The sequence below is a fragment of the Macaca nemestrina genome, chromosome 20 (genome assembly GCF_043159975.1).
Source record: "Macaca nemestrina isolate mMacNem1 chromosome 20, mMacNem.hap1, whole genome shotgun sequence".
Lineage (NCBI taxonomy): Eukaryota > Metazoa > Chordata > Mammalia > Primates > Cercopithecidae > Macaca > Macaca nemestrina.
In genome coordinates this window covers 20,522,125-20,547,834 of record NC_092144.1, presented here as the reverse complement: position 1 = coordinate 20,547,834, position 25,710 = coordinate 20,522,125, and the positions used below count along the sequence as shown (strand labels likewise).

Here is a 25,710-nt window from a genome sequence, read left to right as displayed (position 1 = left end):
CTGAGCCTTCTCTGTCTTGCAGGGGAAGGCTTCTATCCAATTTGCGAAAGGTATCAACACAGACCAAGTACTGAAATCCCCTTGACTTAGGCATATGGGTGAATTCTTTTTTTTTTTTTTTTCCCCAAGCCAAACTGTATCCAGCTTTATTAAAGATACTTTCCATAAACAATCATGGTATTTCAGGCAGGACATGGGCAGACAATCGTTAACAGTATACAACAACTTTCAAACTCCCTTCTTCAATGGACTACCAAAAATCAGAAAGCCACTATAAAACCCAATGAAGTCTTCATCTGATGCTCTGAACAGGGAAAGTGTAGAGTGAGGGTTGACGTTTCACATTTAGCATGTTGTTTAACAACTTTTCACAAGCCGACCCTGACTTTCAGGAAGTGAAATGAAAATAGCAGAATTTATCTGAAGATCCGCAATCTAGAAATGGAACCAATGCTGTTTTGACAGGTGCCATCTCAGTGGCATCACTGGAAAGTCCAGATTGCCTGACACACTGGTAACCAATGACTACAGGTCAGGTCCCAACAGATGTCTGGGCTTAAGGGAGTTAAGTCTATGCTGAAAGATGGAAAGGGAGAAGAGGACATAAAAACAAATTTGTTTTTCCATACCACAAGGCTTTTGTGCCAAGGTGGCCATGTGTGTCAAAGTCAGGGAATCCCTCCTCCTGGGAACCAAGAGGAAGTCTCTCAAAACTAGAAGGGAAAGGTGTTTTCCCCACATCAATCCAGCTTTGGAGACATTCTATTAGTGACATATGCCCCTTCCCCCAAAAACAACAATGAAGTGTTCTGTGTGCTAACAACATAGCTTTAAAAAAAAAAAAAAAAAAGGCCGGGCGCGGTGGCTCAAGCCTGTAATCCCAGCACTTTGGGAGGCTGAGACGGGCGGATCACGAGGTCAGGAGATCGAGACCATCCTGGCTAACCCAGTGAAACCCCGTCTCTACTAAAAAATACAAAAAACTAGCCGGGGAAGGTGGCGGGCGCCTGTAGTCCCAGCTACTCGGGAGGCTGAGGCAGGAGAATGGCGTGAACCCGGGAGGCGGAGCTTGCAGTGAGCTGAGATCCGGCCACTGCACTCCAGCCCGGGCGACAGAGCGAGACTCCGTCTCAAAAAAAAAAAAAAAAAAAAAAGTAAAACAAAATTCTGCATTTTTATAAAACTTGATAAAAAATAGTATTTCAAACTGTACAGTCACCAGAAGTACACAGTTATCAAAAATGCACACACTTCACTTGGCATCTCCAGCACCTTCAGTTTTCTGTGCCTGGTCTGTTTTGGCATCTCTGTTTTCTGCAGGGTTATTCCCCTCCTTGCCAGCATCAGCTTTTCCCTTTTTCCCTTTGGGTACCTTCTCTCCCTTCTTTGCAGGGGCCTTTTTAGGCTTGGGCTCTGGCTTTGGAGGAGCAGGTTTAGCAGACAACCTCGCGGATCTTCTCCGTGGTTCGTCCTTCACCTTGGCTTTATCTCCTTTAGCATCCCCTTCAGCCTTTCTCTTGGGCATGGTGGCGACGGCGGCGGGATGTAGGTGCTGGACTCGGGATGCAGCGGGCGCGGGCTTTGGTCGGTCCCGGGGTCGTTCTCGCCTCTTCTTCTTCCGGCATATGGGTGAACTCTAACTGCCAGTCCTCTCTGGAATAGTGCCCTATTATTTGTTCCCCCAGAGGGGCCTTACGATAGACCAAGGGATTATTCCTTTGACACACCGCATAGGCTTTAACTACTTGTTGGACGGTCCGAAGGAGATCTGGCTCTGTAAATAGGGATTTGGCCATTTGATGAGTATTCTTAATACCCATATGAAAAGTTTGGTGGAGGGTCTTACGTATTTTCTAGTGGCTGACTTTGGATATGAGTACCTTTCTGTCTTCTGTCGTTAACCACCCCCAGGGGAGAAAACTATGCCCCCGTGAAAGTCCCCATTCTGTTTCTGTAGGGAATACTGGAGCTTAATCTCTTGGAGAGGATTGTTCCATACCAGGGGTCCTTCCATAGGTATTGCTAATAGGAGGTTCCACCTGGCAGCAATTTTGGCCTCATGGTCTGTCCGACGGTTTCCTTCTGCCTTTTCTCCTTCACCTTTTGATTGCTTCGGCAGTGTTAGACTGCCACCTCCTTGGGTTTTTGCACTGCGTGCAATAACTCCATGATTTCCTTGTGGTATTTAATGGGGGTTCCCCCAGAGGTTAGGAACTCCCTTTCTTTCCATATTGCAGCATGGGTATGTAGGATTAGATAAGCATAGTTTCTATATGTATACACATTTATTCTTTTTTCCTTTCCCAGTTCTAAGGCTTGGGTAAGCACCACTAGTTCTGCTAACTGAGCACTAGTCCATGGGGGAAGAGGCTTACTTTCAAGTACTGTTACATCACTAACTATGGCATAACCTGCCCTTTGTATCCCATTCTCCACAAGTGAACTTCCATCAGTATATAGGTTAAGGGCAGGATTAGCTAAGGGAACTTCTAAGAGATCCTCTCGGGCAGCATAAGTCTGGGCTACAATTTGTTGGCAGTCATGCTAGATTAGTTCCCCATCATCTGGGAAAAAAGTGGCAGGGTTGAGGGCCATATACGTGTGTATCTGAAGCACCAGTCCCTCAAGGAGTAGCACCTAGTATCTAAGCAGACAGTTGTCTGATAGCCATAAACTTCCTTTGGCACCTAGTATGCCATCTACATCATAAGTAGTCCAGACAGTGAGATCCTTTCTTTGTATTATTTTGAGAGCCTCTGACACTAAGATGGCCACCCTGCAACTACCCATAAACTGTGAGGCCAGTCTTTTGCTACCACATCAATTTTCTTACTGAGGTATGCCACTGGTTGTGGGATTTTCCCACAAGTCTGAATAAGGACTCCAAGAGCTATTCCTGCCCTCTCTTTGATATATAAAGAGAAGTTTTGTCCTGTGGGAAGGCTTAAACCTGGAGCTTGTACTAGGGCCTGCTTTAAGATTTCGAAGTTTGTTTCTGCCTCTGGATTCCATTATAATAGATGAGTATTTGCCCTCTGGATCTCCTTGATTAGAGTATAGAGTGGCCTGGCCATCTCACTGTATCTAGGGATCCATAGCCAACGAAAGCCAGTGATCCCAAGGAACCCCCGCACCTGTTTTAATGTCTTAGGGTGAGGGTAAGCCAGTATAGGCTGTATTCATTCCTTGCTGAGGGCCCTGGTTTCTCTGGCTAAGATTAGGCCTAGATATTTGACTTATTGTAGGCAGAACTGAGTCTTCAATTTAGACGCCTTGTACCCTTGATTAGTCAGAAAGTTCAAGAGATCTAGAGTAGCCTGCTGGCATAAGGCTTCTGAACTGGTAGCCAAAAGTAAATTATCCACATACTGAAGGACCAGAGTGTCTGGACTTGAGAAGTTGCCTAGATCTTGGACCAGTACCTGACCAAACAGATGAGGGCTATCCCTAAACCCTTGGGGCAAAACTGTCCATGTAAGTTGGTACATGTGGTCTGTGGGATCCTCAAAGGCAAAGAGAAACTGGGAGTCAGAGTGCAGGGAAATGCAGAAGAAGGCACCCTTGAGGTCCAGAACAGTGAACCATTTTGCTTCCTCTGGTATTTCAGAGAGCAGGGTATAGGGGTTAGTTATAGCTGGATATAGAGGAATTACTGCCTCATTGATGAGTCTAAGATCTTGCACTAGTCTCCACTGACCTTTCAGTTTTTGTACTCCTAGAATTGGGGTGTTGCAGGGACTGCTGCATTTTCTTAGTAAGTCTTGAGCTTTTAAATGTCTAACAATATCGTGTAATCCTTTATGAGCTTCAGGCCTTAAGAGATATTGCCTTTGATAAAGAAAAGTAGTGGAGTCTTTTATCCTGATTTGAACCGGGCATTTTTTGCCCTTACGAATTGTCCTTCCAGTGCCCAGACTTCAGGGTTGATTCCCTCCTCAAGTAGGGGACAACAAATGGGTAACTTGTTCCCAATATTCATATAGATAATAGCTCCAGCTTTGGCTAATATATCCCTCCCTAATAAGGGTGTGGGACTTTCAGGCATAACAAGAAAGGCATGTAAAAAGAGCAAAGTTTCCCAATTACAACTGAGGAGGTGGGAGAAATACCTGGTTACAGGCTGTCCCAGGATTCCTCGGAAGGTAACAAACCTTGAGGACAGCCATACGGGGCAGGAGATTAACACTGAGAAGGCCGCACCAGTGTTCAGGAGGAAGTCAATTTCCTGGCCCCCAGTGGTTAAACTTACCCGCTGCTCAATGAGGGTGATGACATGAGCTGCCGCTTGCCCCAGGCACCCTCAGTCCTGTTGTTGGATCATCTGGTGGGGGCTTCTGACCCAGAGAACCTTCATCCTCTGGGGCAGTGTGCCTTCCAGTGATTGCCTTGGCATAGTGGACATGGGTGAGGGGCTGGCTTGTTTCTCATTGGACAATCTTTTCTAAAGTGTCCTTGCAAACCACACTGATATCAAGCCCTACCAGATGATTGGCCTGCTCCATTTTCTGTCCTATCTGAACCACCAAAGTTTGTTTGTCTGAGGGCCATGACTAAGACTGTGGCCTTTCTCTTATCTCACTTTTCCTTTCAGCCTGTTCCTTTTGGTCCCTATTATAGAACATCAAGGTTTCCAGGTTTAATAATGCCTCCAAATATTGTTCAGGGCCCAGGGCTGGCTTTTGGAGCTTTCTCCTGATATCTGTGGCTGATTGGGTAATAAACTTGTCTTTAAGGATCAATTGACCCTCGAGGGAGTTGAGTGACAGGGAACTATATTTTTGTAAGGTCTCCCGCAGCCACTCAAGGAAGGCACAAGGATTTTCTTCCTTTCCCTGAGTTATGGTGGACATCATTGAGTAATTCATGGGCTTTTTCCTCATTCTCTTTAGTTCTTCTAGAACACAGGTCAACAGATGTTTATGACTCCAGTCCCCATGATCTGAGTCAAGATCCCAGTGGGGAGCCATACTGAGGATGGCTTGCTGACTGGTAGGGAATTTGTCCCTTTCTTCAGCTGTCATTCTATCATTTACTTGACTAAGATACCAGGTATCTCCAAACTCTCGGGCTGCAGCTAAAGCTGCATTCTTTTTGTTAAAGGCTAGAGTTTGATCTAACAATAGCATGACATTGCTATAAGTAAGGTCGAAGGTTTACCTTAGACCCTGTAGGACATCTATATTCCTATCAGGAACATCTGAAAACTTCCCCAGGTCTAGCCTAATCTGCTTTAAATCAGAGAGGGAGAAGGGGACATTTACCTGGGTTGGGCCAAATTCCCCTTCTCCTACAGCTTGAAGGGGACATAATTGATAGCCCGGGGCAGGTTTTGTGGTCCCTTGGAGACTTTTGCTTGTTTCCATCTAGGTCGGGGAGATTAGAGGAGGCTCATCATTAATAGGAAGGGGAGCTGTAGGAAGGTTAGGATATGGAGGTAACCTGAGAGCTTCTCCTATGGGATGTAGACTGCAAGTTTTGCATAGTTGTGGATTCTCCTTCAATGAAAAGAAAGCTTCCCTCTTACAGGAAAGGTCAAGCTGCAGGATAGTATTGTAATTTATACTTCCCTTAGGTGGCCATTTTTCCCCATCAGAGAGAGAATATTGGGGTCAAGCTGTAACGCAGAAAAAAATGAGCCACCTCTTTTTCAGGGTTTGCGGGTCAAATTGGTCCCAATGGCTTATGATGCTTTTCAATGGTGAGCCTGTTGATGCCTGAGTGTTTCCCATCCAAAACAAAAAAACACCCGCGTTTTTTTTTTTTGTGTGTGTGTGTTTTTTTTTTTTTTTTTCCTGCCCAAGAACCCACAACGGTCCCTGGACCCTGCTGTTCGGAATAGTTTCACTCCCCACCAAAGCAGCAGCAGAAACACTAGCTTTCCTCCTAGACTACAAAGAGGACCGAGGAAGGTCAGATTTAGTGGCCCTTACTGAGGCATTCTCGAAAACCCGCACCCTTGCCTTTCTTCTTAGACAACAAAGAGGACCAAGAAAAATCAGATTTAGTGGCCCTTACCGATGCATTCTCAAAAACCTGTTACTTAGAAAGCCCTGTGTTTCTGGACTCAGTTCTTCACTCTCAGGTGAGCCTCCTCAGGATCTTCTTCCTGTAATTATCACAATCTCATTCAGGGCACTAGGGTTTTGCCATTTCCCAGAAAGATTTAATTAGTAGTGTTGGCTCCACATAACTTGGGACCTCCTTCAATCTTCTTTAATGATTGCCAGCTTTGAAGTTCTTTTTAAATTAACACCCTCAAAAGTATGAAACTTGACCAGGCAAGATGGCTCACATCTGTAACCCCAGCACTTTGGGAGGCCAAGGTGGGTGGATCACCTGAGGTCAGGAGTTCGAGACCAGCCTGACCAACATGGTGAAATCCCATCTCCACAAAAAAAAAAAAAAAAAAAAAAAAAATTAGCCAGGCATGGTGGTGGACGCCTGTAATCACAGCTACTTGGGAGGCTGAGGCAGGATAATGGCTTGAACCCAGAAGCTGGAGGTTGCAATGAGCCGAGATTGTGCCATTGCATTCCAGCCTGGACAACAAGAGCAAAACTCTTTAACCATTCTGAAATAAATAATACATTTGAATGTAACATTCCTAATTGCCTCTTAGGATTTATTTTATACTTACCAAGGTCTTCCCAATTATTTACATAAAGTTCTCAGGCTTTATTTTGGTGTTTTTATATGGTCATTTTTGCTGTTTAAATAACTCTTTTATTACAGATATATTTTTAAAGGCAGCATTTATTAACTGATTCAATTTTTATAACATGATATATTTTATCACTTTTGATTTTTGGACCTGTATTTTTTGTCTATTGCTATACCTAAAATGGACAGTTTTACTTTTTAAAATTGTGTCAAAATGCACATTTTATTTATTTTTAAGTGACGTTGATCATATTAATGTTGTAAAACCATTACCACCATCTATCTCTAGGATCTTGCCTATCTTGCAAAAGTAAAATGCTGTACTATTAATTAATTTTGATTAATGGAAGCTATTAATCAAAAGCTTCTCATTGCCCCTTTCCCCCGTCCTTGGTGAACACCATTCTGCTTTCTTTATGCATTTGACTACTCTATAAATGGAATCCAAGAGTGTTTTGTGTGTGTGCTGGTTTATTTCACTTGAAATAATATGGGCCGGGCTTGGTGGCTCACGCCTGTAATCCTGGCACTTTAGGAGGCTGAGGCGGGTGGATCATGAGATCAGGAGATTGAGACCATACTGGGTCAACATGGTAAAACCCCATGTCTACTAAAATACAAAAAATTAGCCGGACGTGGTGGCACACGCCTTGTAGCACCAGCCACTCGGGAGGCTGAGGCAGGAGGATCGCTTGAACACGGGAGGCAGAGGTTGCAGTGACCCGAGATCTTGCCATTGCACTCCAGCCTGGTGACAGAGGAAGACTCCATCTCAAAAATAAATAAATAAAAAATAAAAAAAAGATTCCTCTATGTTGAAGCATTTGCCAGAATTTTTATATTTTTGAGGATAAATTGTATTTTACTGTATGTATTTTTGACATTTTGCGTATCCTTTTATATTCATCAGTGGATAAATGGGTTGCTTTTGTCTTTGGGTAATGTAAATAATCCTGTTATCAGTATAACATGGGTGTATTAATTATCTCTTCCAGACCACACGATTCAATCACTTAGGGTACTCATCTGTAAGAGACACTGCTAGATTATAAGACAATTTAACTTTAAATATTTTCTTTTTCTTTTTTTATTGAGACAGAGTTGCTCTGTCACCCAGGCTGGAGTGCAGTGGCACGATCTTGGCTCACTGCAACTTCTGCCTCCCGGGTTCAAGCGATTCTCCTGCCTCAGCCTCCCAAGTAGCTGGGATTACATGTGCCTGCAGCCATGCCTGGCTAATTTTTGTATTTTAGTAGAGACAGGGTTTTGTCATGTTGGTCAGGCTGGTCTCAAACTCTTGACCTCAGGTGATCGGCCTGCCTCAGCCTCCCAAAGCGCTGGGATTACAGGGGTGAGCCACGGCTCCTGGTCAAGATAATTTAACTTTTAGTTTACTTTGAAGGAAATACTGTGCTGTTTTTCGTGTGGTCTGTACCATTTGACACTCCTGCTCACAGTGCACAACGTTTGCAGTTTCATTACACTGTAATCAATGTTTGTTAATCTCTGATTTTTAAAATGTTTTTATATGTGTTAAGGCACATCTGACAAATACAATTTTCTAATTTTAAGGTATATTTTATGTAAATAGAAATAATGACTGTCTGTACAAATTACCATTTTAACCAGTCTTAAGTGAACACCGTTTAGTGGCACAAAGTAAAATCACATTGTTAAGCAACAGTCATCTTTACTCATACTGAATATTATACACCTTAAAATTATGTAAATGAACTATACTCTCATAGATATTACTATAATCTAGATAAGATATGTAGTTTGATAGAACTTATATACATATAATACATATATATTTGTGTGCAAAAACTGAATGAGGATTTAAACTGTTTTTATTGTAGGAAAAATAGGAATTAGAGGTCAACCAAGGTAGCTCTGCCTAAAAAAAAACAACACTCTTAAAAGAAATTCAATCAAATTTCAAGTTTCTGAAAGTATCATTTACAGTCTCTGTTACACAACATAAAAATTTATGAAATGTGTATGTATGATGAAAATGTAATTCATATATTTTTAGAAGAGTTGCAAAAAGAAAAATTAAAAAAAAGAAAATTGTAATTCATACACAATATATAATGCAAGCAGTAGAAGCTATCCCGCAGATGTTCAAGGTGTTGCTGTTAGCAGATGAAGATTTAAAAGTATCTATTATGAACATACAAACAGGGTAAAAAAATATTCTCATAGTGAATAAACAAATATGGAACCTCAGCAGAGAAATAAAAATTATAGAAAAGAACCAAGTAAATGATGTACTTCAAAACAATCACTATTGCTGGGCGTGGTGGCTCACACCTGTAATCCTAACACTTTGGGAGGCCGAGGCGTGTGGATCACCTGAGGTCAGGATTTCAAGACCCTCCTGGCCAACATGATGAAACCCTGTGTCTACCAAAATTAGAAAACATTTTCTGGGCATAGTGGTGGGCACCTGTAATCGCAGCTACTCAGGAAGCTGAGGCAGGAGAATCACTTGAACCCAGGAGGTGGAGGTTGCAGTGAGCCGAGATTGTGCCACTGCACTCTAGCCTGGGCAATAAGAGTGAAACTCCATCTCAGGGGAAAAAAAAAATTGATATTGAGCTTATCAGCAGATTTGAAAAAGCAAAAAAAGAAACTTGAAGATGGAGCCATATAAATTGTCTAATATGAAGAGTAAAACATGTTAAAGAAACAAGAACATCTTAAAAACCTGTGAGATAGGCCAGGCGCGGTGGCTCACGCCTGTAATCCCAGCACTCTGGGAGGCTGAGGTGGGTGGACCGGCTGAGGTCAGGAGTTCGAGGACCAGCCTGGCCAACATGGCGAAACCCCATCTCTACTAAAAATACAAAAATTAGCCGGGGGTGGTGGCGGGCGTCTGTAATCCCAGCTACTTGGGAGGCTGAGGTACGAGACTTGCTTGAACCTGGCAGGCAGAAGTTGCAGTGAGCAAGATCCCACCACAGCACTCCAGCCTGGGCAACAGAGGGAGACTGTCACAAACAAACAAACAAAAATACAAAAAAAAAAAAAAAAAACCAAACCACAAACAAAAAACCTATGCAATAGCTGAGTCCCAGAAGAGAATGGAGAGAGAAAAAAATTACATGGAGTAGAAAAGTCAACAACTAATAGCTGAAAACTTTAGCAATTGGTAAAACCTTATTATTTTGATCTGAGAAGGTTAACAACCTGACAAGGAAAATACAAGTTAAAGCATGTCTTAGGCATATCATAGTCGAATTGCTAAAAATCTAAAGATAAAATAATGTAAGAAAAAAATTATACAAGCCTAATATTCTTTTTTTTTTTTTTTTTTTTTTTGAGACGGAGTTTTGCTCTTGTTGCCCACGCTGGAGTGCAATGGCACAATCTTGGCTCACCACAACCTCCCTCTCCTGAGTTCAAGTGATTCTCAGGCCTCAGCCTCCAGAGTAGCTGGGATTACAGGCACCCACCACCATGCCCGGCTAATTTTTGTATTTTTCTAGAGATGGGGTTTTACCATGTTGTTGGTCAGGCTGGTCTCGAACTTCTGACCTTAGGTGATCCACCTGCCTCGGCCTCCCAAAGTGCTGGGATTACAGGCGTGAAGCACCATGACCAGCTTCAAGCCCTATATTCTTTTTTTTTTTTTTTTGAGACGGAGTCTCGCTCTGTAGCCCAGGCTGGAGTGCAGTGGCCGGATCTCAGCTCACTGCAAGCTCCGCCTCCCGGGTTCACGCCATTCTCCGGCCTCAGCCTCCCGAGTAGCTGGGACTACAGGCGCTGCCACCTCGCCCGGCTATTTTTTGTATTTCTTAGTAGAGACGGGGTTTCACCGTGTTAGCCAGGATGGTCTCGATCTCCTGACCTCGTGATCCACCCATCTCGGCCTCCCAAAGTGCTGGGATTACAGGCTTGGGCCACCGCGCCCGGCCAATATATTCTTAAATGTCTGTAAGTTACTCTAAAATATCTTTGCTTTACCAGAAACATTTGTACACATATATAAATATTCTGGTTGAACTACCTCTGAATTCATTACTTAGATAGGCTTCTATTTTATTAGATTCACTAAGGAAATCACACCAAAATACCTTAAAAGTAAGCCCTTTGATGTTTGTCATGTTGACAATGTGTATTTCGCTAAAATATGGCTGTTTTTTTCTCTGACAAAATTTGCCTTCTTGTAAATGCCCAGAGTAAAAGGTCTAAAGTTCATAAACTATAGATTAAAAGTCTGGCACTGAAAAGATTCAAGAGTTTAAATTTCAATGAGCCTCAAGTTACAGTATTTACCCAAAATGTGAGGATTCTAAATAACCAGCTGTGGAAAAGTTAAAGAACCATTCAGGGTTGCAAGCCCGTGGAGTCTCCCTTGATCAGAAACACTGCCATAGTCACGGGGGATGTCTGCAGACCAAAATTCAAAGTCTATATTCGTATAGCTTAAGATACCCCATTTTAAGGCAGGAAAAATCTCTCTCAGATGGTCTAGTTTGATGCTAATTTTAATGAGTGCCATATCCTCGTTGAACTAATTTAATATTTGTTACAGAAAAAAAAGGCAGCAGGTGGATCCCCATTTCCAGGGCATTAATAATTGGATGCTTGTTGTCTCAGGGTTTATTTTAACCAAGATGACTGAGAGTAATGGACATAGTTTTACCTTTACCCAAAAAAGTTTATTTGAAGTGAAACATTTTTCCAAAGTTTATTTTATTAAATATAACTCTAAGAATATAGAGGTTTTCTTTTTAATGACTTCTCAAGAACAGGTGTTGGCAAACTTTTTTTTTTTTTTTTTTTTTTTTTTTGAGACGGAGTCTCGCTCTGTCCCCCAGGCTGGAGTGCGGTGGCCGGATCTCAGCTCACTGCAAGCTCCGCCTCCCGGGTTCACGCCATTCTCCTGCCTCAGCCTCCCGAGTAGCTGGGACTATAGGCGCCCGCCACCTCGCCCGGCTAGTTTTTTTTTTTTTTGTATTTTTTGGTAGAGACGGGGTTTCACCGTGTTAGCCAGGATGGTCTCGATCTCCTGACCTCGTGATCCGCCCGTCTCGGCCTCCCAAAGTGCTGGGATTACAGGCGTGAGCCACCGCGCCCGGCTGGCAAACTTTTTATAAGAAAGCAGAGAGTAAATAATGTATACTGCACCATGTGGCATTTGCCACATCCACTTTCTTCAGCCCTGAAGCTCTAAGAGGCTGGAACAAATGAAGACAGCGAAGGGGTAGCCAGTAGGGCATCAGCCAGCAGGCCCATGGCTGCTGCTGGTCCCTGATATGGGGGGAGCCACAAGGGAACACACCAGGTTATGCAGGACACAGATCCTTGAATTTCTTGAAGTTTCCCATGGGGGCAGGCTCTGCCCCAGAAATGCCACTAACAGCACCCCCTCATCGTGAGGGCTGTATGCACATCTTTTGCCTGCTCCCACCCTTTGCCCAGCCTGATGCCTGCTGCTGCCACTGCCAAGGGAACGTGGCCACCTGCAGATGAGGTCAGGCAGAGGAACAAGTGTATGGGTCAGGATTTCAGCAGCTCCCCATGTTCCTACAGGTGGCTTCTTTTTCCAGGAACAGGGTCCTGTTTCCAAGCTAGCATCTGGGATTGTGGGGGTTCTTATGTGCTGCCTGGAAGGTGCCCTTGGCTGCAATTTTGGGCAAGGGTTTTGGGAGGTCTTCAAAGGCACAGATCTAAACCTCCAAACATAGCAGCTGTGCCCTGGGGTCTTCATGCCACCTTTCTGACTGTGGACTTATTCATAATGATAAGATTTCACATTTTTAGAACTTTAAAATAAAGAATTTTTATTTTGAATTAAAACTTCCATGCCTTCTGTAATGTTTTCAGATACTATATTTGAGGATATCCTGTAAATGTCTTATACTTGTATCTTTTTGTAGTTGTTTGCATGTTTCAATAGTGATGTTATTGTTACTGTAAAAGTTTTAAGTTTGTGTTTTAGGAGACTTTGACCTATTTGTGACCTCTTTTTGAGACTCATGTTTATTGTAGAAAGAGGAATCAGAGAGGTCCATGTTTGAGTCAGATCAATCTCATTTTGCCATCAAGGATTTAACATCAGAGGCTCCAAAAGTGTAAAAGCTGATTGAATCTTGAACAAAAAGTGTATGTATTATTAATATGACACAGTAAAATATTTTTGTTCACCTTTTGAATAAATTTAAAAGGAAAAAGAGAAAACATAGGACTTTTCTCATGCTGGCTTTTTCAGGTCTTTTGATTGAAAAACTGAGTCTCCTGTCTCAAACAATAAAATATTATTTTATTTTATTTTTTTCTGAGGCAGGAGTCTCACTCTGTCACCCAGGCTGGAGTGCAGTGGTGCAACCTCCACCTCCTGGGTTCAAGCGATTGTCCTGCCTCGGCCTCCCAAGTGTCTGGGATTACAGGCACCCATCACCACGCCTGGCTAATTTTGGTATTTTTAGTAGACACGAAGTTTCACCATATTGGCCAGGCTAGTCTCAAACTCCTGACCTTGTGATCCATGTGCGTTGGCCTCCCAAAGTGCTGGGATCACAGGTGTGAACCACCATGCCCGGCCCAAGATTTTGGTGTTTTTTAAAAATCTTTTAATCATCACTTTGATCATCACTTTGGCTAAATAAATGACTATTATCTTATGGGAACCTGTGATTCTCTTTTGGTCAAGTGTTTTAACCCTTTGACATATTTAACAGGCTTTCCAGAATGAAATTTCAGTTTAATAATTGTCTTTTCTTTGACCCTTAACTTTTCGATGCTGCAGAGGACTAATGCAACACCCAGAAGAGGAATAGTCAGGATTATTTGATATGTTAAATTACATGGAAGTCATCATAAAATTAAAAATGATGTCTGACCTTCTTCAACTTATATTTTAATAAAGGTTATTAGCATTTATTTGAAAATTGTATGAAATTTCTGACTATATACTATTAGTCATAATTATGGTTATTATGATAGGTTATTGTAGGACACAGGTATAATCAATGTTTTCATTTGTTTATAACTATTTTAAGTTATTTCCACAGTTAATGAATTAATTTACCATAGTTTTAAAAGGTTCAGAAATGCGCAAAATCCTAGAGTATTGTGTCTTTAAGGAAGTTCACGTAAAGATGGAAAGGACCCAGACAAATTGAGTACAATTTCTGATAATTTTAGAATCAAACTGTTTAGACTGGGTGAGAAGTGTGAGAATTCTAATGAAGAGAATGACTCTTACAAAACTAAGAATCCAGGCAAAACAAAAATTAATTGAACATCATGAAAATACTCTACCACATTTTTATACTGAATTAGCCAGTACTAAAATTGTTGTAGATATGCCATATGAATAAACTCTGTGGTCCAAGTCAAATTATGTTTGATAACTTCTCAGTTATCAGTGTTATGCACCGGAATTGAAAAAACAAACCAGATATTGAAGAGGACATGAATTGAGTGTTATGTGTGGACTCATGGAGAACCTAGACAGCCAACAGCCACTTGTTCATTTCTGAGTTCTTAAAGCTTCCTCTATCAAAATCACTGCATTTAATTACTCATCACAGAAGAGATAAAAATAGACTAAGTTAACTATAAATTAAGAGTCTGTGTGTGTGTATATATGTGTGTGTGTGTGTGTGTGTGTGTGTGTGGTGACTATTCTAATTACTAAAATAGGTTAGGACAATTTTTTTTTTTTGTCATAGAATCCTGAGAAGACAATCAAAACTTTATGTACATCTCTGCTACCTGGTGGGCTATTTAAACACTTGTAAAGACATTTTAGACCAGGTGCTGAGGCTCACACCTATAATTGCAGCACTTTGGGAGGCAGAGGTGAGTAGATCTCTTGAGGTCAGGAGTTTGAGACCAGCCTGGCCAACATGGTGAAACTCTGTCTCTACTAAAAATACAAAATAGCCGGACATGGTGGCACTCACCTATAATCCCAGCTACTCAGGAGGCTGAGGCAGGAGAATCGCTTGAACCCAGGAGGCAGAGGTTGCAGTGAGCTGAAATTGTGCCACTGACCTGAAGCCTGGGCAACAGAGCAAGGCTCTGCCTTAAAATAAAAAAAAAAGAAAGAAAGAAAGAAAGAACTTTTATTTAATTGTCATTTTTAATTCATGCTGTCTCTAGAAAAACAGTTTTCTCAGGCCGGGCATGGTGGCTTACGCCTGTAATCCCAGTACTTTGGAGGCCGAGGTTGGGAGTTCAAGACCAGCCTAACCAACATGGAGAAACCCTGTCTCTACTAAAAATACAAAATTAGCTGGGGATGGTGGCACATGCCTGTAATCCCAGCTACTCGGGAGACTGAGGCAGGAGAATCACTTGAACCCTGAACCCATGCGGCAGAGGTTGCAGTGAGCCAAGATCGTGCCATTGCACTCAGTCTGGGCAACAAGAGTGAAACTCTATCTCAAAAAAAAAAAAAAAAAAAAACTTTTCTCATGCAAAAAGTCTGATGTTGTAACAGTAGCCAAAATAATATTAGGAAATATGTTTTGCTCATGAAACATTTCTGAAAAATTCTCCAATAATAAAGATACTTATTGCACTAGACATGTTATAGAACTGTTAAATAAGGTATTACAGAAACAGTAATATTGAACAAAGCTAACTAAATTGACTGAATTGCTTTTGTCATTGCAGATTGATGATGATCAGGTTAACTGAGAATGAAAAAATGTGTTGACTATTATAAAATAGTCATTGGAAGGCTTATACACCTGATAATAGAACCTCATGTATCTTCTGCTACTGAAGTCTAATATGACTAAATGCAGCAAAACTTTAATGCATCATGGCAAAGCATATTTTCACTAGGTAAAGAATGCTTTTAATGGGCTACTGATAGAATACTATTAAACCCTTTATAATCTAGAACCTGGAGATTGAGTCTGCCTGCCATCTACATTGCAGCAAGACTTCAGGACCTTGAACCTTGGGTTGATAATCTCATGACTCAGAAGGGCCCCTGGAAACATTTGAAATTGTATACCCATTGGAGATCTTAAGGAAAAGCTAACCAGGGAAGCTTCTCCTCAAAAGCAGACAGTAGCATTGATATAGATAGCTTTATTTTTTTTTAACAAGATTAAAAAAATCAAGAAATACATCTCTGCTATCATGACACTCTTAGTATACTGTTTTTTTCTTATGGCTCGCCAAATGACAGAAACAAAAAAGGGGTCTCTTGTGTGCATTCATGAGCTACACTTTTATATGAAAATGATTTTGCAGCCAACCTTCTATATAAACAAACTTACCCCTTGATAGGTAAAAGATAAAGGGCCAATGTGGGTGAGATTTTGTTGTTGTTGTTTTTTTTTTTTTTTGAGAAGGAGTCTCACTCTGTTGCCCAGGCTGGAGTGCAGTGGTGCGATCTCAGCTCACTGCAACCTCCAACTCCGTGGTTCAAATGATTCTCCTGCCTCAACCACCCAAATTGCTGGGATTACAGGCACACGCCATCATGCCCAGCTAAGTTTTGTATTTTTAGTAGAGACAGGGTTTCACCATGTTGGCCAGGATGGTCTCGATCTCCTGACCTCGTGATCTGCCCGCCTCAGCCTCCCAAAGTGCTGGGATTACAGGCATGAGCCACTGCATCTGGCCTGGTGAGAATTTTTTTTTTTTTTTTTGAGACTGAGTCTGGCTCTGTCGCCCAGGCTGGAGTGCAGTGGCCGGATCTCAGCTCACTGCAAGCTCCGCCTCCCGGGTTTACGCCATTCTCCTGCCTCAGCCTCCGGAGTAGCTGGGACCACAGGCGCCCGCCACCTCGCCCGGCTAGTTTTTTGTATTTTTTAGTAGAGACGGGGTTTCACCGTGTCAGCCAGGATGGTCTCGATCTCCTGACCTCGTGATCCGCCCGTCTCGGCCTCCCAAAGTGCTGGGATTACAGGCTTGAGCCACCGCGCCCGGCTGAGACTTTTTAATGGGACATCTGTTGCCTCATAATATCAAAAACAGAATATTTGTGCACTGCTCTTAACCTACTTTATAGGTTAAAGAGAACTTATTCCGAATAGATTATAGAGTGTTGCCAGGAGGCCATTACTCTTCTTAATGTGTATCATTTGTTAGGTCTTTTTTCTCCCCATGGTTTAGAGTAAATGAGGCAATGATTAAAAATTTACTCCCTACGCTGGGCATGGTGTCTCACGCCTGTAATCCCAGTACTTTGGGAGACTGAGGCAGGTGGATCACGAGGTCAGGAGTTCAAGACCAGCCTGGCCAACATGGTGAAACCCCATCTCTACTAAAAATACAAAAATTAGTAGGGCGCGGTGGCGTGTGCCTGTAATGCCAGCTACTGGGGAGGCGGAGGCAGAAGAATCACTTGAACTTGGGAGGCAGAGGTTGCAGTGAGCTGAGATCATGCCACTGCACTCCAGCCTGGGCAACAGAATGAGACTCTGTCTCAGAAAAAAAAAAAAAAAAGAAAGAAAGAAAGAAAGAAAAAAGAAATTTATTCCCCATAATAGGACTTTACAGCAAATTCTATTGTAAAGGCTATGGTTACACAATAGACTTTAATTTTTCTTACTAAAGCTGTGCTAAATAACAGAAATTCTCTAGATTATTTACTGTATAAACAGACATATCTGTGAAGTTGCTAATACTTATAGTTGCACATAGAGAAATTCACTAGGTATTACACAGATTCAGTTGTAGGAGATTAATGAATAGGCTGCTTGTTTGAAATGAGGAGACCATTTATGTAGCTAATTATTTGATCTATTTATCTTTAGTTGGTGGGTTCATGGGACCCTGGCTGAAAAGCATACTTGAAACTTTTGATATTATCCCCTGGATAGTCAAAATAGTACCTCCCTACTGCACTGTATTCTCTCAGAAGTTATTGAAGTTTGCATGCAGTTATCTCTAGAATGTCAAATGAACTCTCTTTAACTGGAACCACAAAAAGTCAAATACATAAGTGACCATGACGACACCATAACCGATGAAGGACCTGATAAAAACAAAAACCAGGCTGGGCGCGGTGGCTCAAGCCTGTAATCCCAGCACTTTGGGAGGCCGAGACGGGCGGATCACAAGGTCAGGAGATCGAGACCATCCTGGCTAACACGGCGAAACCCCGTCTCTACCAAAAACACAAAAAATTAGCCGGGCGAGGTGGCGGCGCCTGTGGTCCCAGCTACTCGGGAGGCTGAGGCAGGAGAATGGCGGGAACCCGGGAGGCGGAGCTTGCAGTGAGCTGAGATCTGGCCACTGCACTCCAGCCTGGGCGACAGAGCGAGACTCCGTCTCAAAAAAAAAAAAAAAAAAAAAAAAAAAAAAAAAAAAAAACAAAAAAAAAAAACCAAAAATAATGGAAACTGAGAGAGACACTAAGACCCTGAGTTTTAGTCACACTCTGACCTATTTGAGAACTTAACCATAAGGGTGAAAATTTTTAAACAAAAGTATTGGAGGCCATTATTCTGGACTGACCTTGTGCACTAGACCCAGACAGACCAAATCAAAGTAAATGGAGTCACTCATGTTAAACATGAAATAATCAAATTAAAAATTTAAATAAATAGGTAGATCTTAAAACAGGCCAGGTTTTATTTTTGTTTTGGAAACAGCAGATTTCAATACAAGATGGTCCCCTCTACTGTAACCCTAAAAAACAAATAACGTGAAGTTCTTGTTTCCACTTTTGAAACCTACAGTTCTGCTATTTCACAATGGGATTTGAGACTAAGTAAGTACACTTTTGATGGTGACAGAGTAATATCAATGTCTAAAGTTTTGGTCTATCTCTCAAAATTGAGAACGTGACCAAAAGGGAGAAATTGTTAAATTAATGATCTCTAAAGCTGCCCCCTTTCCTGTTTAACTCCGGTCACTAGGTTTTTCGTACATAGTAAACTGAAACCTAACTGGGTATATAAATGGACTGTAACCCATTATTGTACCAAACACTGTGCTTTTGCCAAAAAAAGAACATCAAGTGTTTAAATTGTGATTAAATCAGGTAAATCTCAACCTGTAATCAATCTGGCTGTTTCTGTACCTCACTTTCATTTTCCGTATGTCACCTTGCTTTTGCTGTCTATAAATCTGTTTTCATCAGGTGGTTGTGCTAGAGTCTGTCTGCGCCTACCCTGGATCCACAGGCTACCCAGTTTGCAAATCATCCCACGCTCAATTGAATTCTGTTGCTCACGCCTGTAATCCCAGCACTTGGGGAGGACGAGGCAGGTGGATCACGAGGTCAGGAATTTGAGAGCAGCCTGACCAACATGGTAAAACCCCGTCTCTACTAAAAATACAAAAATTAGCTGGTTGTGGTGGCGCATGCCTGTAATCCAGGTACTCAGGAGGTTGAGGCAGGAGAATTGCTTGAACTGGGGAGGTGGAGGTGGCAGTGAGCCGAGATCTCAAAAATAAAAAATAAATTTAAAAAATTAATTTCTCTAAAGATTTTTTCTTTTAATGGATTTCAAATATTTTCTATGATGAAAAGTAAATAATGTGCCGTTGGGCTGTGATTTTCTAAACTCATCCCTCAGATATTTCCCCAAATTATTTGATGTCTTTTCAAAATGCTTCTCCAATTTTTTTCTTTTCTTTTTTTTTTGAGACTGGGTCTCACTCTGTCACCCAGTCTTGATTGCAGTGGTGTAACTACTTACAGCTCACTGCAACCTTGGCATTCCAGGCTTAAGCAATCCTCCTGCCTCTGCCACCTAAGTAGCTGGGACTATAGGCATGCACCACCATTGGTGGCTAATTTCTTCATTTTTGTTATGGAAACAGAATCCTATTATGTTGCTCAGGCTGCATTGGAATTCCTGAGCTCACATAAATCTCCCATCTCAGCCTCCCAAAGTGTTAAAAATACAGGTGTGATCCACCGTGTGCTTCTGCAATTTCTTGTGAGGACTATTCCCAATGATAAAAAAGTACTCTCTGAGCACAAATCTAAAAGGAATCTGACTTCTTCTATGGAAGTGTCACTCTCCAGGATTTCAAGGGTCTAGGGAAGGGCAACTACTTGAGTAGTGTGATCTGTGGAAGTGCATGGGCTTTGGAGTCAGATAAAGTTGATGCTGAGTCTCAGCCCAGCCACTTAGTAGCTGTAGGTCTTTGCACAAGTTTCTTGATGTGGAAGAGTTCTATATACCACATATGCAAAAAAGGTAGAATGATACTGATAGTAAAATGATATTTTTTCATCCCTCTTGTATCTATACCCATAGCCAGGTGCTTTTATAGTTGTTCCCATCGAGATCTGGAATCTGTTTTCAAAACCCTATATCTGGCTGGCCTTATTTGCTCAGGCCAATAGAAACCTGTGAACATGACAGTGGGCCAGTTTGGGGCCTAGGCTCAAATTGTATTGACTGCTTCTGTTTTTCTTTTAGAATGCTGCCATCTCCATGTATAATGCCCATGTTAGCCAGCTGGAAAATAAGATACCATGGGGAGGAGAAGCAAGGTGCCCCTGTTGACAGACCCAGAAGCAGAAGCTCACCCTCAGAAGCACAGCTGTCTCGTCAACGAGCAGCTGATGATACATGTCTGAAGGAGCTCAGCTGAGACTAGAAGAATGGCCCCACTCGGCTGGGCCTAAATGGCTGACCGTTTCAATTATAAACTAATAAGTTTTGGATGGTTTGTTATGCTGCAATAGCTAACTAATACATGTACCCAGTGCAGACAGGATGCCAGGATTCCATGACAGGTTGACTACGAGTTGGCTTCTAACAGTGGGCACCCTCTAGGTACTGATTTCTTCCCCTGATTTAAAGTTGGATGTTTTGTAAGAGAATTTTGGGTAATGCAGAAATACTTGTAGACATGTGTGCATGTGATTGGTGCTTAGACTCACATAGTCCCCCACACGACAGGAGAAAACAGATAAACACAGCCTGACCATTAGGGCCAAGACCAAATAGCAAAATACGTTTGCTTTTAATCTATTTTCTCCATCTCTAAATATTGGAGTTCAAGTGTGTGGACAGAACTGAAGACGTAGTTTTTCTTTCTCCTGTGGCCCCATCATCCTTTGTTCACTATCTGGTCTCTAAAAGAAAGGCGGGCAACAGGTGGCCAGCAGTCGCTTACCTGTGGCTATTTTATTCCTGCTGCCCTCAGCTCTTTCTATGGGCACTATCTGGTCCACCCTCGGAACCAAAGAGAGATGTTTGTAGGGAGAGTCTCTTCTTTCACTCTGGCAGACAAGAGATGTTCAGGCCCTTCACACCACTGATATCAGAGCTGCACTTCAAAGTGACAGCTATGGTCCATGTGTGGCTACTGGGTTCCAATAATGTGCCTGGTCTGAAATGCGATATGCTAGAAAGGTAAAATACAAAGTCAGTTTCAAAGATTTAGTTCCATATATTTATATACTTCATCAATAATTACATATTTCAGGCCGGGCGCGGTGGCTCAAGCCTGTAATCCCAGCACTTTGGGAGGCCGAGGCGGGCGGATCACGAGGTCAGGAGATCGAGACCATCCTGGCTGACACGGTGAAACCCCGTCTCTACTAAAAAATACAAAAAAACTAGCCGGGCTAGGTGGCGGGCGCCTGTAGTCCCAGCTACTGGGGAGGCTGAGGCAGGAGAATGGCGTGAACCCGGGAGGCGGAGCTTGCAGTGAGCTGAGATCCGGCCACTGCACTCCAGCCTGGGTGGCAGAGCGAGACTCCGTCTCAAAAAGAAAAATAATAATAATAATTACATATTTCTCACACATTAAAATGATAATATTTTGAATATAATGGGTTAATTACATTGTTAACAATCAGTTCAACTTGTTTCTTTTTAAAGTTTGGCTACTAGAAAATTTAAAATCCACACGTGGCTGTGGATTTTGTAAAATGAAATTTTAGAATTTCTAAATTTTTTCTAAATTTTAGAATTTCATTTTCTAAAATGAAATTTTTCTAAAATGAAAATCATTCAATTCAGATGATTTTCTCTTTTCTACAATCGCAGGCTGCCTGCTCAAAGGGCCAGGCCAGAAGCCAGGAAGGTCATAAAAGCTGAAATTTTAAAATAATTGTCATTATATTCTTTTCATTTGTGTATAGCTTTATAATGTATTATTTATTTATTCATATGACCTTATACACAAGTTTAAAGGCAAATACTCTCTGGTATGGGCCTGGCTCAGCTCAGAGAGGAAGCCCTGTCAGAAGTGGGGGCAGCCTAGGCTGTCACTCTTCATTCAGTACAGCGTCTGATCACATCTTCTGTCACTCAAAGCCTGACGGGGCGGGGATTTAAGCATTATCCAACCAGGGAAGCTGCGCTGGAAATCGTCCAATCAGGCATGCAGCTGGAGCGGACGGGACGGCTTCCGGGTTTGGCGGGGCCTTTGTCTCTTGCTGTAGCCGGAGCTCCAGGTTTCGTCCTCGCTGCTCTGTGTCTTCTGCTCCTGGAGGCCCATCCTCTGTGGCCCTGTGACCTGCAGATATTGGGAGATCCACCGCTAAGACGCCAGGACCCCCTGGAAGCCTAGAAATGGTGAGAGTGCCCGGTCCGACCTCCCGAGAGAAGGGGAAGGGGCTGTTTGGAACTGGTGGGAAGTAGTTGTGACGGGACTCAGGCCTCTCGGCAGTCAGCTCCACGATCTGCGCGCCGAGTTCTCCTTGCCCAGCTTGCCTCAGTGCCCTTCAGCTATAAGATGGCGGCTGCGCTGACAGCCGGGACCCCAGGCGTCTTGTCTCTTCCCTTCGCTAGTGACTGTGCTCTGGCCTGGGGGCCCTCTCTGGGCAGCTCTGCACCCGCAGCGCCGCGTCTCTCAGATTGTGCAGGGACCACAGGAGGGTTATCAGGGGAGAATCCTGACTCGGGGTGCGGGTTCATGAATGGGAAGAGCTTTGGTCCGTGGCTTTCCCAGTTCCTCTTTTCTCGTATTAAAAATGTATGGGAGTCACTGCAAAAATATTAAAGGTTTTTTTTTTTTTTTTTTCTTTTTTTGAGACAGAGTCTGGCTCTGTCGCCCAGGCTAGGGTTCAGTGGCGCGATCTGGGCTCACTGCAGCCTCCGCCTTCCGGGTTCTGGCGATTCTCCTGGCTCAGCCTCCCGAGTAGCTGGGATTACAGGCGCCTGTCACCAGGCCCGGCTGATTTTTTTCTATTTTTAGTAGAGACGGGGTTTTACCTCGTTGGCCAGGCTGGTCTTGAACTCCTGACCTCGTGATCTGCCTGCCTTGGCCTCCTAAAGTGGTGGGATTACAGGCGTGAGCCACCGCGCCTGGCTTAAATAATTTGATCAAACAGTGATTCAAGAATCGTAGTTTGTTGTCTATGGGAGAGGCTTGAAGGAAAGTCATTTATAAAATGCATTATGAAGAAAACTAAATTTAGGCCGGGCGCGGTGGCTCAAGCCTGTAATCCCAGCACTTTGGGAGGCCGAGACGGGCGGATCACTAGGTCAGGAGATCGAGACCATCCTGGCTAACACGATGAAACCCCGTCTCTACTAAAAAATACAAAAAACTAGCCGGGCGAGGTGGCGGGCGCCTGTAGTCCCAGCTACTCAGGAGGCTGAGACAGGAGAATGGCCCGAACCCGGGAGGCGGAGCTTGCAGTGAGCTGAGATCCGGCCATTGCACTCCAGCCTGGGCGACAGAGCGAGACTCCGTCTCAAAAAAAAAAAAAAAAAAAAAAAAGAAAACTAAATTTAGTAATTGGTTAGGTATAGTAACGTAGTTTCTTAATTTGTACAATATCGGTGAAGATTTCCTGGTTGTGTAATCAGAGATTAATTAGCAGTTTATATTTGTTTAAGCCTACATTTTCTCTGAATGTAGTAATTTAAAAAAAATGCACCTGAGTTGGATTTTTTTTTTAAGTAGGAACCCAGGGACTAGAGACACCTCAGTCTAATTGCCTGTCACTTAATTATTTTAATTATTTTCACACTCCACGGGGAACTGATTCTCTGCTGCATTTTTCACCTGTGTCCCAGGCAAGGTCTTAAATCTAACCCCTATCCCCCATTTCTCCAGCCTTACGCTGGCTTGCAGTAAGATATTAAATTTCCAATTTCTTCTGGCATTCCCAAATGCCAACTTTTCCTCCCTAATTCACATTATCACCTATTTGTCCTTTGGTGTACTTGTTTATGCCATATTTTAATTGTTTTTGACAAAGCATTAAATGGTGCTTCTAAGATTTGTTATCCGTTTGTAAATATTTCCCATGAAAAGGAAACAAAGACTAATCCTCAGACACTGTATTGTAGAAAATCTCTGTGTCTCTTTTCCTTTTATCTTCTCTAGGCACAGAGATCTTATCAGAATGTTTTTGGGTCAAGGTTTTGGTTTGGAAAAATCTATGGGGTGATGTGTCCCAGTGCAGACAGGAGGCCAGGATTCAGTGACAGGTTGACTACGAGTTGGCTTCTAACAGTGGGCACCCTCTAGGTACGGATTTCTTCACCTGATTTAAAGCAGTCCTCAGCTACCCTTTACTTTTTTCCTGGTCCTGGGTTTCAGTACTATCTGGGGATAAACCAAGATATCCACCATGGTTCTGTCAGCTAAAGTGCCTAGTGAATGTCAGCTTCTGGTTTATTTTCCCCCATAGGATGACCTGAGGTATGGCGTGTGTCCTTTCAAGGGAGCAAGTGGATGCCCTGGGGCTGAGAGGAATCTTCTGGTGCACTCTTATTTTGAAAAGGTAACTCCTTTAGACATTAAAATTGTCTACACCCAACTCAGCTTTCATTTCTTGGAGACACATTGCTGGTCAGCCAATCAGATGCTGGTATTGAGGGGGAAACACAAAGATAATTTCTGCTCCCTGGATTATCTAAGGGGGCAGAAAAATAGTGAAATAAATATAGTTAAAGAAAAATACTGGGGGAAAAAAAGTGAAAGTTTTGTTACTGAAAAGTATTCCAAAAGACAAACAACAACAACAGAACTGACCCCAGTGAGATGGTGTAAGAGCTTGCAAAGTAAAATGCACCTGGGGCAGTCACTGGGGCATAATGCGATGTCTTCTGAATGGGTGGTTCTTGAGCACAGAAGTGAGCAGGAGTGGGTGGAAGGATCTCTCCGGTGATTGAATGACCTGACCTGAAACAGGAGTCAGACACATCTGTTATTTAATCAGCACTGCCACTACCTGGGTTTGTCACCTCGAAGAGGTTTGTCACTTATTTTGACCTCAGTTCTTTAGCTGTAAATTGCGTTATATTAGTAGGGCTTGAAAGGTAGAAAAATATTTACAAAGGTCATAAAAGAGGTGGATTTCCGAAAAAAATATCTAATCATATATTTCGTTTGTTAAAAATTTGTTTAAAATTCTCATTTACCTTTTTCTTTCCTAGAGTGAGTTTAGGAATTTTCTCAGGTGTGGTTTTTTTTTTGTTTTGTTTTTGTTTTTTTTTTTTATGGCTGGGTGATTTCAAACAGAATTTCAAGGCTTAGCTTTTAGAATGCTACTCCCAGGCAAAATCCCTTCCATTTTAGCTGTAGAGAATGAATACATTTCCACAAGAAAATGTGGTGGATAATTGGTGAGTTACATAGATTCATTAAAACATCAGTTTCTGCCGGGCGCGGTGGCTCAAGCCTGTAATCCCAGCACTTTGGGAGGCCGAGACGGGCGGATCACAAGGTCAGGAGATCGAGACCATCCTGGCTAACACGGCGAAACCCCGTCTCTACTAAAAATACAAAAAATTAGCCGGGCGTGGTGGTGGGCGCCTGTAGTCCCAGCTACTCAGGAGGCTGAGGCAGGAGAATGGCGTAAACCCAGGAGGCGGAGCTTGCAGTGAGCCGAGATCGCGCCACTGCACTCCAGCCTGGGCGACAGAGCGAGACTCCGTCTCAAAAAACAAAAAACAAAAAAAACAAAAACAAAAACAAAAAATCAGTTTCTTTTTTTTCAGGGTAAATTTGTGACAGTGAATATCTGTGTTCAAATCCTGTTCTATTGATTTTTGAGTTTCATGCTGAATATTATGAGATGAAACTTGGTACTGTCTAGAAGTGCTCCCATATGACTAATTGTTTATGACATAATTTTAAATGGAATTAATAAAGTAATATATTTATTGTCTGGAAGAAAGAAATAGATACTTTTGC

The 25,710-nt window shown here is 42.5% G+C and overlaps 1 protein-coding gene and 1 pseudogene across 1 annotated transcript in view; one reads left to right on the top strand and one right to left on the bottom strand.

Annotated features, from left to right (window-relative positions):
* Positions 1-130: 130 nt before the first annotated feature.
* Positions 131-1,525, bottom strand: LOC139360249 (non-histone chromosomal protein HMG-17 pseudogene; annotated as a pseudogene).
* A 20,101-nt stretch (positions 1,526-21,626) lies between these two features.
* Positions 21,627-25,710, top strand: part of LOC105489695 (zinc finger protein 100) — a 46,634-nt gene continuing 42,550 nt past the window's right edge. Inside the window, 4 exon segments of the mRNA XM_011754687.3 lie at positions 21,627-22,110; positions 22,112-22,133; positions 24,203-24,249; positions 24,251-24,295. Of these exon segments, the coding sequence (XP_011752989.2) occupies positions 21,940-22,110; positions 22,112-22,133; positions 24,203-24,249; positions 24,251-24,295 (285 nt within the window). The 5' untranslated portion in view covers positions 21,627-21,939.